At 39.0% G+C, this 13962-nt stretch overlaps 1 protein-coding gene across 1 annotated transcript; it reads right to left on the bottom strand.

Moving 5' to 3' along the window:
* Window positions 1-93: 93 nt before the first annotated feature.
* Window positions 94-13861, bottom strand: numa1 (nuclear mitotic apparatus protein 1). The gene is given in 21 exon segments (XM_022748419.1): window positions 94-170; window positions 1424-1708; window positions 1888-1983; window positions 2208-2498; window positions 2779-2915; window positions 4020-4218; window positions 4615-4720; window positions 5388-5525; window positions 6079-6263; window positions 6443-6652; window positions 6909-9308; window positions 10097-10210; window positions 10906-11023; window positions 11278-11389; window positions 11518-11657; window positions 12058-12217; window positions 12367-12460; window positions 12593-12667; window positions 12755-12793; window positions 12795-12827; window positions 13823-13861. Coding segments are annotated over 21 exon segments (4998 nt in total). The 3' UTR covers window positions 94-143.
* Between the last annotated feature and the right edge of the window lie 101 nt (window positions 13862-13962).

Raw genomic sequence — 13962 nt, 5'->3', positions numbered from 1 at the left:
TATTAAGAAACATGTAAATATAATTACAGAAAAAATCAAAAAAATTAAAAAAAAATCAAACAAAGACAAGCTTTAAAGATTTTTTAAAAAATCCTGAAGGACAACAACAAAAAATAAGGAAGTATGATCAAGTAGAACTGTCCTCACACCTTCATCTTCCTCATTATCATCTGTGGGATTTAAAAGGAAAAAGAATTGATTAAACTAAAGCTCACAGAGAAACACATTGAAATACAACATGATTTTGACATTCAGTAAAAGCTGAAATTGTAAGGATTTGTTGTTAGTGTTAACTTGAGGAAAATATGTGGACACCCCTTCCTTTAAGTTGATGCATAAAAGAAACACACTGTGAGTTAACATTCTATGAAGTGAGAACCCTCAACCATCCTTTAAAAAATACCCTCATAAGAACCAAATCCCCATGAACTAAATTAAAATTTCATTTATTAACCTTTTACGACTTCCAGCAAGGTTTTTCTTCATTTACAGACACAGACTTCTGAAAACAGTGTTCAAATTCATCAATTACTGAGATGCAATGACTGAACACATATTCCAGGCAAATTCTTTAACTAATAGTAACCTCAGTAGTAGCTCCACTAACTGTGGACACAAAAATTATCAAGTATAATCAACACCTCTAACCAAGTGTCAACAAAAGTTAATAATTACACAATTCTTCAGCTTTAGACTTGATTTTAAGATGTTAATGATTTCATTTAAAGTTGTTAATGGTTTAGCTCCTAGCTATACTTGTGAATTGCTGATCCCCTACAAGCCACATTATTATCATTATTAGTATTTATAATACAGTGAAAATGAACCAGTAAAACAGCAAAGTAAATAGTGCAGGTTTGAAAACATTCAAATAAGGTTTTGGTAATCTTTTGAGGTAAAAATGTGAGAAATACTGAATGTACATTTCAAATGTGGGTGTGCACCATTTCAATTTAGCAAACAAAACAGCACAAGCTGCTTACAACTTGAATGGACAGCGCTGTGCGACAGGTGAACAAACCATATTTATCAAAAGAGTTGTAAGTAATCCAGACTATTAACATATCTCATATGGCTCATTGTGGCTGAATACCAAATGAGAAAGTTAATGAACTGTCTCTACCAACAAAAATAAAAAGCTGTAAAAAAAAAAAAAAAAAAAAAAAAAAAAAAACTCAGTATCTCCACTACCTGCTGCTGTTTGACTGTCAGCTGATAAAAATTCTCCATCATACCCACTGCCTCATATGCCACCTGCACTCCATCTAAGCAGCGGTTCCTACCCTTGCCAATACATAACAAGCTGCATGTTGGGATGGGCAGATCAAGTTCAATCAAAAAACTCAAAAACCAAAGAATTAGTTAAAAATGATTATTCAATTGTGCCCTGTAAACCCTGAATGGATTGTCTCTGTGTGTTTACCTTGCGAGCACTAGCAGTCAGTCCAGGAGACTTTGCAGTCCTGCTGGTGGTTTGTGGAGATTTCTGTCCTTTAGTAACTCTGCCTGCTCGTCCCACTCTAGTGTGAGGATTTCCTGAAGGTATGTTTTCTTGGTACTTGCGCGCACTTTTCTGAGCAGGCGACTTTGAACTTTTTCCTGGGGATTTTCTGGTGGAGCTGCGTAGTTTGTTCAGCCCCTTCTTCAGGTAGTTGTTGGCTTTAGGGGTGTTCTCAACAGTGAACATCATAGACTGCCTCCGCTCAGCCTGAGAGAATAACACAAGAAAAACTGTTGCATGAAAAAAAAAAATCATATGTACAATTGAGGAAACTTATCAATCCACCAGTCAATTCTAGACGTGTGTGTGTGTGTGTGTGTGTGTGTGTGTGTGTGTGTGTGTGTGTGTGTGTGTGTGTGTTCCTGTGCACTATATATTACACTCACTGGACTGAGGGCAGGGTGAAGCTGAGATCTGGAAGGACCACTGTTCACATTCTTGTTTTTGGGGGTTAGGGGGAAGCAGCTGGCCTTCATCTTTTTCTGTCAAATTGAGATAAAAACAAACAGGGTTAACAGTAAGTATCAGAAAACAGTAAATTCTGAACTCTAAACCTCTAAAGCAATTACATTATACATAGCTGTAAATTAAAGCAAAATGTACCTAAGAAAAACATTTATGTTGAAGGAAAAACAATCAAATACAAGGAAAACATTATGTTACAGAAGATGTAACAAATATGTGTGTGAATATTAATAAAACAAACCTCAGGCGAAGTGTTATGTACAGACAATGTAGATGAAGACCGCTTTGTGCCTTTCGGGCTTCTCAGCTGAGAGGAGCTGATTGTCTTTGATGGCAGCTGGCCGGGCATCAAGGACAGACGAGAACGAGTATTGGCTGCAGCACCTGACGGTCCCATCATGAGAGAGTGCCGGTGGGAAACGAGAGAGTCTTGCAGCTGCCCAGGCATCATGGACGCCCGACGGATTGTGTCAGATGGGTCACCTGTACGTAGTTCTTCATCTGTGAAAATGAATGCACCGCCACGGCCAGTCTAGAGGAACAGACAGGGAGGGATTACATGAAACTACTGGGAAAAGAATGAAGGGCACAAAGTGCAACAAAAATACTGTAATATTTAAAGCTGCCATCTTAATTATTCAGCATGTTCAAACCGGCCACTCGAAAAGTCAGCTGCTATAACCACTGGTCAGCGTTGTGGGTAGTAGTCTAGGTAATATGATTTTAGCCAGTATCACCAGATTTACAGTAGTAAATGAGCAACTGTATGCCTGGTGTGTTTACTGTGTGTCCAAGTGTCCTTCTCTCCTCACCTCAGACTCCACAGGGTAGCTGCTCTTTAGATGAGGAAGACAGGCCTTATTCCTGCTCTGGAGCTCAGCAATCCTCATCCAATCTTCAGGCGCTCCCTCTGGCTCATTCTCTGCCCCCACACAAAATGTACTAGTGGCTGAAGATAGACAGATGTAGAAAAAAGTTACATACACATCTTTGAAAAATCTCAGTTCTTGACTACTGTAACTGTATACTGATCAGTTACCATTAATCAATAACTAGTTTGAGCTGCATTCCTAAACACTGATGATTTAAATCATTAATTGGGAAGCACCAGAGTTGACTCTCTGTCTATCTGTAATAGAACCGTGATTGAAATGTAAGGCATTGCAATGCAGTCATCACGGTCAGGTGACATGGTTTGCTGCTCCAGTGCTGAAGTGCTAATTCAGCTAAACTACTCTTAGTGTACTCTTACATTTGTACTACCTCCTCTACTGTCATACCGGGTAACTGACTCTTTGGCTGTGAGGAAATGTAATGTTTTCACATCATCGTCTTATAGGTAAGACACAAGAACCATGCAGGCTGTTACAAGAGTCAAGCGTGAGGCAGCTTCTGTGGACGAGTTGCATTGTACTTTAAGTGGGGGAAGGCAGTGAATAATACTATTCTCATAATCATAGGTAAGGTGTATTGAAGAAAAAAAAACATCACAAATAATGTTGAATGCTTATAAGACCATGGCAATTTAAAATGCAGATCATAAAATGCACCATTGTGGCCTGTTAATATGGATAACCCAGGTTTCTAATGACATTCATGTTTCTTGAAGTAAAGTGGAGCTGTAAACAACAACCAGTTATCCGGGCTTCAGGATATGAAGCATTTTCAGACAACTTCCTGATAGAACTACAAAGATTAGTCAATTAACTGATAGAAAGAAATTTAATCAGCAATCAGCACTACCTATTAGGAAGAAATGCCAAACATGTGATGGTCCCAAGTTCCCAAATGTATTTGAAAATTTATTTGAAAAGCATTTTCTTCTTGTCTTGGTCTTATACATTATAGTAAATTGAATATCATCAACGATAATGATTAATTGCAGGCCTAAATCTATATTAACCACATGCAGTTGAGAAAGATAAATGAAATGTAACCGTTTTCCCTTGTGGATTCCTGCCCTGCATACTGTTTTGTTTTTTTCCCCAGCCTGACCTCTCAATTTTTCACCTTTCCACACAACCTCCTGTGAGTCAACCAAATATCTACTTACTCTGTGAATTGATTGTGCTCCGTCTGAACCCTGGAAGACCAATGAGTTGATCGCTGGCAGCTCCCGTCATTCTGGCAGGTGTGTCAAACAGCTCCATAGACACGGGTCGTGCAGAGTGAGCACTGGAGAGGTTTGGGTGGGAGCGAGCTGAGACCAGACTGTAGAAAGTGTCATCACCTTCATTGCAGCCTGGGGTTTTCTACGGATCAGAGTTAAACAAACAGTCACTTATGGCTACAGTGATAATGCAGTGAGAGTGTGGGGATGTTTTTGAAAGGACATCTTAAAAGATTCAGAGTTTGCATTTTTACACCCCTGCAGTGCTCATTAAAAAAAAGGTAAAACAACATCTTTGTCAAAGATAAGTATTTTAAACAAATAAAGAAAAAGAGTTACAAAGCCAAACAATTATGTGCAGCTGAACCCTCAAGATCCACAAAGTTTTCCAACTTCATTGGCATAAAGACTACATTTCAGAAAAATTGAGAATCACTATGATTATTAAAATGTACAGTGATTGTTCAAAGTCTTCAGCAGTGTGTGTGCAATACTATGAACATGCTGAACATGCAGTGTGCAGGTAAGTTTCCGCCACCTTGGTCAGAGTGATGTTTATAACCTGCGTGGTCCTGCGCCGTTTGACAGATGAACTTGGATTGTTCCGGGCTGAATCCAGTTCCATTTTGTTGTCTGTACTGGTCCTAGGTGATGAAAAGGAAAACAATAGTTAATACCAAGTATGGTAGAAAAAAATGTGATTGTGGTTCCACTAAATTCAGAATATTGTTTGTATAAGGAAGAATGAATTACCTGTGCAAATTTAAAAAAAAAAAAAAAAATGCTAAATATTACCCAATAATGACCTCTAGAGGAGCTTAAGTAACTATTTGTTGCTGCATGTGGTTCAACATATGAAGCCTAGAGTCAGGACAACTATTTTCATTTGGGTTGGCTAGACTGAAATTTATTTTAAATAACTGTAAATGATATCATAAGAGTTCCATCCATTTTACTTCCATTTTCAAGTGATATGATGTTATTCTTATCAGATATATGATTAGAAATGGAAACACGGATAACATACTCAGGCCAAATAAAAGAATTTAAAATGGTCTTGAAGAGCATTGCTTTGCAATCATACTGGTGTTTAGGCTAGATGACAGGGAACTTCAAACATACAGTATTATACTTTTTTATACTACGTAAAAAAACTGACTGGACTGATTTTGACTAAAATCCTAAAATCTCACAGGAATACAACAAGAAAAGCAGCTGAACTTTCCAAAATACATGTTGACAAAATAATGTAGGGCACTGAATGCATTTGCAATTCAAAGACGCCACAATTTTAACAACTCTGTGACATACCTGTTAATCTGTCTAGTGTTTATTGGTGTGAAATACAGTGTTTCCAATGAATCCGCCTGTAGACCCCGACGTTTGGCTGCCAAGCGCTCTGAACTGCGAACAAGTGGTGTGCTTGATTCATCAGGTGCTGAAAGTTTCCTGCAAAAGGTAAGGAACAGTGTTGTGCAATGTGAGAAATCACAACAAATTACCACTATGCCTCTAATGTAAGATTTTATTGCTCCTCTGCTTTTCCCAGGTTTTGTTTCTTCCATGTTCATATTGTTGGTGCAGGAAAAAGGGCAGGCTAAAAAGCCAACTTTCAGAGATGTCTTTGGAACAATGGGCATTCCTTGAAAACTAACACCAACCCTACCCAAAGGTCAAGTCATTATAAATCAATATAAAATTCTAAAAACTCACACAGGTGAAAAGCAGGCACTAGATTAGCTTGAAATTGAGTTTTTAAAAAAATATATTTTAATATTTAAAAATATTCAATTCGAACAATTTTGGGTGAAAAACTATTGAGAAATGTGAATGCTTTGAGCAGTTTTAAACCACAAAGCAGCTCTTTAGAGGATTGGTGGACCTGTAATATGTTTCTATACATTTAAAAAAAGAACTAATAAAACAGAAATGGCTGGATTTCATGAAACTGTACAGAATTCTATGGTCCTTTTTCATTCTACTTATCTGGGAGGAAAATTACCTTGTGTTGTTCAAAGAGTCTTCCAGAGAGCTCTGGTCCAGGCTATCAGAGCTCATAGTCCTCTTCACCCTCATCTGAATACTTGAGCGTGTGTTGGGAATGTCCAAGTGACACAAGTCTGTTGCACTTCCTTCATTACTATGAATCTTATTCTGTACCCGCAGGATATGGTCAGCATTGGCCAGCTAAAAGGTGGACAAATGTAGTGAGAAATCAGGGTTAAAAGTGTGGAAAATGCCCTAAATCCTTGAACTCAGAAGGTTTCCTTCTTTTTACAATAGCTGAACAGTGTTGCAGTTTAATATTTCTGAGAGTGTGTACTCATGCTCACTCCTTTCAATTCTCTTCAAAATACAATACCAACCTGCGCCTTCAAATTGGCCACTGTGTTCAAAAGTTTTTTCTCACTGGTTTGGGCCTTCTCCAAATCCCGTTGAAGTAGCTTATTCTCCGTGGTAATAGCGTTTACTTCACTCTCTTTAACTTCTAAGGAATGCTTGAGTTCAGCCACCTCCTGTTGGCTTCCCTGGAGAAGCTGCTTCTTGGCATTGTAATGACTCATTGCTTTCTCCATCTGTGGCATTGCAATGATAAAACAATTATCTTAACATCAGTGTTTCGTTCCAGACTGCTCATAAGATAGCAAACAGATCAATCAACCATCAATATACATGACAGTGTGATACAGGAACAAAACTAATTGATGTCACTGGTCAATAAGAAACAGGAAGAAATTAAAAAATGCTCAAATAACTTTTGACTGAAAAAATGAAATGTACACAGAGATATGTGTGAATATGGATTGTTTTGTGATTTGTGGTTACACAAACCTGTCCCTTGTAGTGTTCTGCTGCCTCTGATTTAGATGAGAGCTGTTGCTGTAGGTCTCTCTTCAGCATCTCAATTTCTTCAGTTTTTTCATTCTCTTTCAAGATTTTCTCCTTCTCTCTTTCTCTCTTCAATGTTTTCAGTTCCTGCTTTAGCACAGATTCCAGTTTACAGGAGGCTGTGTTCTCTCTCTCTATGGCCTGCTTGGCTTGAGCAAGTCTCTCCTTCTCAAGGGCCATGTCTTCAAGCTGTTTTTCGAGAGATTTCTGACCCTTTTCCGCCTGATGTATCCTGGCCATGAGTACCTCTTTTTCCTGAACAAGAGCCTCTTTTTCCCTAAGAGTGACAACCTGCAGCTCGTGCACATCCTCTTTCAGTCTGAGCTCTGCAGCATGTCTCTCTTTGTGTTGGTTCAGCTCTGCATTTACTGAGACGAGCTGCTGCTGGAGGAGGTCTATCTGCTCAGTGGACTCCTGTCGAGTTTTAAATAACATCTGCTCCTTAGCCAGAAGTTTCAGAGATATGTTATTCACTTCCCCTTTCAGATCCTGGATCTCATGTTGAAGAACATCTGTCTGTTTGGAGCTCTCCTCCTTTATCTCAGCCAGAATTTTCTCATTGGCTTCAGCTTCCTCTTTAGCCTTTTGTACCAAGTAAGCTTGGGCAGTGACCTCCTCTCTGAGAATGTCGAGATTTTGGTCTTTATCAGCTATGAGTGTGTTGACAGCAGACAACTCTGTCTGGAAGATCTGAAGCTTCTCTTCAGCCTTGAAGAGGAGGCTTTCTTTGTTACTCTGAGATTCTTTGAGTTTTTGAATCTCTTCTTCACATTGAGTCAACACATCTTCCTTGGACTGCATATCTTCCTCAGCCTTCCTCAGTGAGGAACCAAGAGTCTCCACCTGTTCCTTCAAACCTTGGAGTTCTTGATTTAGCAAATCCGACTGCTCTGAGCTGTCAGTCCTCAGCAGTATCATCTGTTCCTCTTTAGCTTGGATTTCCTCCCTCATGCTCCTGACCTGATCCTCAGAATGAGACAGCTGTTGCTGCAGAAGCTCCTTCTGTTGAGCACTCTCCTGTTCCTGCTTGTTAAGCATAACTAGCTGGGTCTGAACCTTCTCCTCAGCCTTTGTGAGAGAGTCAACCATGTTATCTAGTTGGTTTTTTAGACATCTGATCTCTTGCTGTAGCATGTCAGAATGTGAGGAGCCCTCTTTCTTTAGTGTGACTAGTTGTTCCTCTTTAGCCTGGATGTGTTCCCTAAGCCCTTTCATCTCCTCCTCAGTTTTTGTCAGCATGTTTTGATGTGTATCCTTTTCCTGAGAAATCTCCAATTCTTTTTGAATCAGCAGATTTTCTTTAGCCTGAACCTGCTCTGTTGCAGCCTTCAGTGATTCACCCAAACTTTCCACTTGATTCTTTAGATTCTGGATCTCATTTTGTAGCACTTCTGACTCCTTGCAGTTCTCAACCTTTAATATGTCTACCTCATGTTCTTTAGTTTGGATCTCCTCCCTCAGCCGATTTAACTCCTTTTCAAGGACTGCACTGTGATTTCTAAGTGCCTCAATCTCCAAAGTGCTTTCCTGCTCCTGCTTGGAAATCAAATATTCTTTAGCTTGAACCTGGTCTTTGGCGACATCAAGAGAATTGCTCATGCTTTGTATTTGTTTATTCAGGCCCTCAATCTCCTGCTGTAGCAATTCAGAGTCTGCAGAAGTCTCAGTCTTTAGCTGAACCAACCGTTCCTCCTTGGCATGAATCTCTGCGTTTAGCTTCTTCACCTCATCTTCAGACACAACTAACTGCGCCTGGAGTGCCTCCATCTGCTCAGTGTTCTGCAATTGCTGTTTGGCAAACAGATTTTCCTGTGATTGCAAATTGTCCTCAGCAGACCTCAGTGAGGAACTAAGACACTCCACTTGTTTCTTTAAATCACAGATCTCTTGATGAAGCAGTTCTGACTGCTCTGAACTTTGATTTTTTAACACATTCATTTGTTCTTCTTTAGCTTGGATCTCCTCCTTCATGCTCCTTACCCTGTCTTCAGAAGCAGACAGTTTTTGGTCCAACAGCTCCTTCTTTTGAGCACTCTCCTGCTCCTGCTTTTTAAGCATAACTAGCTGGGTGTGAACTTGATCCTCAGCCTTTCTGAGAGAGTCATTCAGACTTTCTACTTGGCCTTTTAGACCTTTAATCTCTTGCTCCAGCAATTCAGCCTGTTGAGAACTCTCATTCTTTAGCATAACAAGCTGCTCATTTTTGACCTGTATCTCTGCATTTAGCTTCTGAACCTCCTCTTCACAGGTTGTGACCTGCTGTTGGAGTCCTTCCCTTTGCTGGATATTCTCTTGTTGGGTTTTAGCCAGTAAATCTTGCTTAAGTTGAATTTCCTGCTCAGCCTGTTTGAGAGATGAGTTAAGGTCTTCCACTTGGACCGTTAAGGTTTGGATTTTGTCATTTAGGATTTCTTGCTCATTAGACTTCTCCAGAAGTAATTTGGCAAGCATTTTCTCTTTTGCTTGAATTTCACCTTTGACTTTTTTGGTTTCATCTGTAAGAACAACAGCTTCTTCTTTGAGACTGTTAATTTGTTGGTCTTTGTCAGCCAAGAGAGAACTGGCAGCAGATAACTTTGTCTCAAGATCTTTCACCTTTTCATCAGTCTCTCGGAGAAGGTCTTCCTTCTCTTTCTTAGTTTCTTTTAGTTTTTCAATTTCTTGTTCACAAGCAGCAATATGGTGCTGTAGTCTGGCCATCTGCTCAGTTTTCTGCTGTTCAACTTGCTCAAGTTGAAGCTTGAGATTCTGGATCTCTTGTTGAAGGACTGCTCTCTGCTCAGTGATTTCCTTTTGCAACTTTTCCAAAATTTCATCCTTGGCTTGAATTATTTCTTCAGTGTGGCATTTCTGTTGCTTCATGAGTTCTTTCTGTTGAATAATTTCTTGTTGGTACTCTGCTAGCTGATCTGTTTTGGCCTGAATATCCCCCTCTGCCTTTTTCAGAGAGAAAAATGTACTCTCCAGTTCATTCTTCAAACTGCTGATCTCAGTCTCCAACAGTCTCTGGCAATTTAAGAAAATAAGTTAGTAACCATCTAATCCAAAATGGATTTTAAAAATTTGAGAAAAATGCAGACTATGCACTTTATTATATAATGTTATCTTTTACATAGAAGTGTGCACTTTACCTCCATTACAGGCCCCATATTCTCTCCTACTTCTTCCTTAGTGGCCCTGCTTATTTCATCCTCCAAACAGGAAATCTTTCCCTGGAGGATCTGAATCTGTTCAGTCAGGAGCTCCTGAGAAACAAAGAGTATAGCATAGTGCATTATATCCCCTTTGTGTAGATAGAACCCAGTTTCTCCGTTCAGTTTTAGCCTATGAAGGTCAAATTGATGTCAACCTGACAGACCAATAGAACAAGGGTACTAGGATGTCCCTGCACATTAATGATTGTTTGATTAATGATCTACGAGTTGTTATTACATGTTAAGTGACACATTTTGTAGTGTTTTTATATACCCAACATTTAAACTATAACATAATATTGTTATGTAACATAATTATTGATTTGAATCCTTAGAAACACATACGATACCTTTTGAGCATTAGCTTGGTTGAGCTCAGACTGTAGGTCGCTTGTTTTGCTTGTCCACTCCTCCTGAACTGATGCTTGGGTTTCTGTCAGCCTGCCAACTTCTGCCTCAAAGATGGCCAGCTTTGAACAGACTGCCCTCATCTGAGAAAATATGGGGAAAGCGTTTATAGTCTGTTCTCAGTGAAAGCTTTGATATCAACATTCCAAGTAATGTGAAAGGGTTGCCACTAGTGAGACTTGACACCACCATCATCCGCATGTTAGCTTCAAGATAAGTTTGCTCATGTGGATATTTTCAAGGATGTAAGACTTATATGACTGTTATTGACTGCAAATCCCATAAGATAGAAGTCAAAGATTCTTTTACAGCAAGAGAAACTTTGCAAGTGTCATTACCTGGGAGGAAAGTACACCATTTTCTTCTGTCAGTTCATCCACTTTACGCTCCATAAGTGAGGATGTACTTTTGAGGTCTTTATTTTGCTTTAACATTTCATTAAGATGTATTTGTAACCTAAGACCAAAAAAAAAAAAAAACAGCAAAGCAGTTTATTCACTTTTCCACCAAAGTCTTAGTGTTTCAGACATGTTTAGGTATGTATTAAATATTTTCTTCCGCATACAAAATGTGAGACTTGTTACAAATTATTATTTGCAATAAGTGTTGTTATCATTGTCATGCATTAATAAAATGCATGACAATGCACTTACAGTTAAAAAAAAAATCTATATTTCAAAAATTGACTTAGCTCTGTCCTGCGCACTTACGTGTTGCTCTTGGTCTCGAGATCATTGATTTGTTCCCTGGTAACCTGCTCCCTGTCACCTTGATCTTCTTTCAGCTTATCCAAGCGGTACTGCAACTGGTTAATGTGACACTCTGAAGAAAACAATTACATCTAGTTAACTACAGTAGAACTTTTACAGAACACCCAAAGTTTGTTAAACATTAGATGTCAATGAATCAAATCAAATTGTGAATCATACACAAACATTTCGATGTTGTACCATTCTGTGCAAGGAGCGCAGTCTTGCTGATCAGCTCTCTCTCCAACCCATCTCTGTAGTCTCTCTCTTTGACCATCTGTCGTTGCATCTTTCTCAACTGAAATTTAGGGGTGTTCATAATATCCTGCAAAGGAGATTTACTGTGGGAATAAAAGCAGACAGACAAAGTAAAGATTTATAATGAAAATGCTAACATCCCATGGACCTTGGATAAGGAATGACTGACATAAGGCATGTGTATTAGTCTTAATGATGATATTGATGATATGCTGTTTTGTTATGGTGTGAAATCAAAGATCTTAGTTACTACAAGTTTAGCTAAGCTTGGTGGATTAAGCTGCTCATGCTGATAAAAAGCCTAACTACGGGTTTTCATGAAAATGAACACAAACAAAGCTGTTTTCTATTATTGACAAGCATGTGCATGATCACAAAACATTATTTCAAGAAACTGTGGTTTGTATTATTGTAAATGATCTTAATCACATTTGATTAATATGTTGAGCACTATGCTGGATAAATTCAAATCCACACTGATACCTGACTGAGGAAGAAGCCACAGTTTGCATGTCCACAAATGTGATTTTCTGTGTCCGGTGGAAGACGGGCGAGTCTTCATCTGAGAGCGAGGAGATTGTCGGCACACTGGAGGTAGAGGTGGTTGCTGATCGTGCAAATATTTCACGGGAAACAGGCAAATCTTTAAAGAGATAGGTTTTAACAAATTTACAGCTTGCACGTTAACTTTAAGGCAGAAAGCTTGTGTTATCCAGCAGCATTGTGTGTATGACACTAATTTTGCTTAATATGACATAATCAAGACAAGGAAGACATAAATTTGTGACTTACTTCTCCTTGCCAAATGGGCTTCAAGTCCATTGCTCAGATAAACACAGCCCTCACTCTCCATCACAAAGGAACCAGTTAGAATTGCTATCTCGCGCTAACAAACAAGAGGGGGAATATATATAAATTGGCACAGAATTAAATGGTAGCACAGCACAGAATATGATGAATAAAATGTTATGTATGTCTCAGTGGCTGATACAAGACAGAAAAACAGCTCTCTGCTTACCTCGCCATCACATTCCAACATGTTAAGAGTGCAGCGGTCGTTCATCATGTCATGGTACACAAGCAACAGAAGCACCTGGTGATATCATAAACAGTGAGTAAGAACGGGTCTATGTTGTCTATGTTTTTTTTTTTAAATATTTATTTCTTCTTTGTCTTGTACCTTTGCAATTTCTACAGTAAGGTTGATGCCATCTCGTATGTTGTCCCAAGATAATGAAGTGCCTTTGGCTGCACTAAATCTGCAATCCCCTAATAAACAAAACAGATAAAGATATGTTCATTCTCAAAGGACAGCATTATTCAACATCTGTCTGCAAGATATTCAGAGTAACAAGCAAAAACAATGGTTCATAGGGTGTGTTCAATACACCCTAATATCACTGACTAGCACAATTACAGGTGCAACAGGGCACAACCAAGACCACACCCAACAGTGATGGGAGGTGTGGTGAAAGGAGCAAAAGATACTCTGACCTACCACACTGACATTTTAAGAATACAGCAAACTTGCTTGCTGTGATAATCATGAATGAAAAGGTTTAGATCATACATGTAGTGAGCACAGTGACAGGTCTGGGAGATCCTTTCATAGCACAATGACTGGAAGCAGTGGGAGGAAAGAAAAGTCTAGCACTCTAAAATGCTAAAAAAAAAAAAAAAGGGGGTGATACATCATTTCCCAGTCTCAAATGAAACCAGAGACTTTATGACAACTTTTTGGTAAACATATTGACTGGAATAAAATCTGATAAAGAAACTCACTTTCCACAAAGTCTGCAATGAGTTTGAACCGTTCCTCAATGGAATGACTGAAACAGGGGTTGGGTTCTTTCTTCCTGAGATGACACGAAGACAAAAAAAGAGGAAAATGGAAGGTTCATTCCAAAGAAACGCCACCTTTACACCTAAAAAACCCACTAACAGGAGAAGCCATGTTTAAAATGAAAAGTAAGGCTGGTTAACAGTCAATGACCCTTCCCATGGTTACACATACAGTACCAAGCATTTCAACACATCGCTTCTACTTACAGCATATAAACAACTTTCAGTAAGATTGTCCCATCTTGTAGATCAGGGACAGTCATTTCTCGGTCGGATAGTTTTATGCTGTTGACCTGTAAATAGAGTTTGAAAAGTCGGTTCAATACAACTGCAACTATTTAACGTTAGTTAGCCTTGCTGGACTCAACGTATTTACACCATATGACTGATGTTACTATCAACTTACCCAGCCGAGAAGAGCTTTAACACCCAAGTTAATCGCCATCTCGGCTGACCCTTTATCTCAAAGGGACTTCAACCTGGAAGAGAAAAAACAACTTCTGAACAAGCTTGTCTAGCTAGCGATGCCAATCTAGTAAATGGGCA

This window comes from Seriola dumerili, unplaced genomic scaffold (genome assembly GCF_002260705.1).
Source record: "Seriola dumerili isolate Sdu_G_001 unplaced genomic scaffold, Sdu_1.0 BDQW01000122.1, whole genome shotgun sequence".
NCBI classification, from domain to species: domain Eukaryota; kingdom Metazoa; phylum Chordata; class Actinopteri; order Carangiformes; family Carangidae; genus Seriola; species Seriola dumerili.
Note: the sequence above shows the minus strand (reverse complement) of the source record. Positions and strands in the feature narration are given on the sequence as shown.